Genomic DNA, 1909 nt, shown 5'->3' with positions numbered 1-1909 from the left:
GTTATTGAAAATACGGCAAAGCCGTCATACAAAGCCGAAATTAAATAAAATACTCTTTGTGTAATGATTTCGGGTCGTTTATACTTTTGAATGTCGCTATCGTAGGGCTCGCTCTTTCGTTCCAGTATCCCACTAGTGCAGTTTCGTATGTGTAGGTGCGCTAATAGTGATAACCGATACACATACTACTAAGTTTACTAAATCGGTACGGATCAAATAGTGATATTGGTACGTTGAATTGAGGTAAATCCGAAAAGCGCCAAAAGTTCATACTGGCAAAAACATTGACAGCGCGTGTGTTCTGTGGTTCTGTGCGAACATTGTTGCTTGGCCGTTTTTAAGCCGTTTTAGGCCGTTTTCAGTACGATTTCCACGATGGAAATAAAAAACAGTGGTGAATTAAGTGCACTGTTTGAAGATCCACTGCGATGGATCGAGTGGCTGCAGGGCAAGGGGCTCCTGAAGCGCGAGCAATCGTGCCCGAAGTGCAGTGGAGCCATGAAGCTGAAGAAAGTAACCGCCGGTGACCGGGTGAAGTGGCTGTGCCGCCGTAAGGCGTGTGCGGCTACCTGCAGTATCCGGACTGCATCGATATTTTACGACGCGAAAAGTAGCTTGGCTACTTTGACGCGTTTGTTTTACGAGTGGGCGGCAAAGTCGCCCGTGAGTCGCGCGATGAGCGAGACCGGGCTGAGCCGCTGCGCGGTCCTGGAGTGGTTCAGGCTGCTCCGCGATTTCTTGTTTGATTTCGAGTTTGATCGAACATCACGACAAATCGGCGGAGCAGGGATGACCGTCGAGGTAGACGAGACGAAGGTCGTCCGCCGCAAATACAACATCGGCCGGATCAGCAGCGCCAACAAGGAGTGGTTGGTTGGCGGTATTTGCCGGGAAACCGGCGAGATTTTCCTAGAGCGTGTGGAGGCCCGGACCCAGGCTGTGCTCCACGAGCTGATTCAACGGCACGTGGCACCTGGAACGCGCATCCTATCCGACTGCTGGGCGGGTTACAACGGTCTCACCGGGTTGGGGTGCGAGCACGCCACCGTCAACAATTCTTATAATTTCGTGGATCCGCTCCAGGGTGACGTACACACCCAGCGAATTGAGAATGTGTGGCGGTGGCTGAAGCACTTCCTAAAGCAGAAGGGCACCAACATACAAGGATCGTTGGAGGATTATTTTGCGGAGTATATGTTCGGCAAAGAGCACGAGAACAACGAATTTGCGGCCCTTGTTGCAGTCATTGCACAGGATAAGTGTTAAGTGGCAACACGATCATGTCCATGATCGGTTGACGTAACCCCACATTGAACCAGTTTTCATGCCACCAGTAAAGCAACCTAACTAGCATAATGCGGTAAAGTTTATTGCTTCCGTTCCCATTCAGGAACGGATCATATACTGATCGGATGATGCCAGCCCTGCTTTAGCGAAGTGGCTCAAGGAATTTGTTTGTTTTTTTTTTTTTTGGTGGCACAACTATTAAAACTGTGAATCCCATACGTGTCCGTCATCCGTAAGAGTGCCGTACATGTTGTTAGCTGACAAGGCATTTGCCTTCACTAACTACTGTATTCGGCCTTATGGAGGATACCATCCACGGGGTTCAATTGAAAGAACTTTCAATTGCCGTCTTTCAAAAGGTCGAATAATCGTGGAAAATACTTTTGGTACTCTATTATTTTCAATTCGGCCTGGCTTTTTCTTTTCTTTTTTTTTTTAAATTATCAACTTTTTGCATTTTTAAATTCGGATATATTTGGCATCACGGCTTAGTTTTCGATCTACGAAATGCAATAAATATTTTTGCAGAAAATTTTAAACTGTGCATTTACAAATTGTGGATGAAAAATTAACAAATTGATTTATTATACAACCACTCACATAATAAAAGATTAAACAAGCA

The 1909-nt window shown here is 46.2% G+C and overlaps 1 protein-coding gene across 1 annotated transcript; it reads left to right on the top strand.

Annotated features, from left to right (window-relative positions):
* The first annotated feature begins 375 nt into the window (after positions 1 to 375).
* LOC128298441 (uncharacterized) lies at positions 376 to 1266 on the top strand. Its single transcript, XM_053034193.1, has one exon. It carries the CDS (start codon positions 376 to 378, stop codon positions 1264 to 1266), a length of 891 nt encoding a protein of 296 aa, XP_052890153.1.
* Positions 1267 to 1909: the final 643 nt, after the last annotated feature.

Source organism: Anopheles moucheti, chromosome 2, assembly GCF_943734755.1.
Source record: "Anopheles moucheti chromosome 2, idAnoMoucSN_F20_07, whole genome shotgun sequence".
Lineage (NCBI taxonomy): Eukaryota > Metazoa > Arthropoda > Insecta > Diptera > Culicidae > Anopheles > Anopheles moucheti.
The sequence above is the reverse complement of the archived record's forward strand: the minus strand, read 5'-3'. Positions and strand labels throughout refer to the sequence as shown.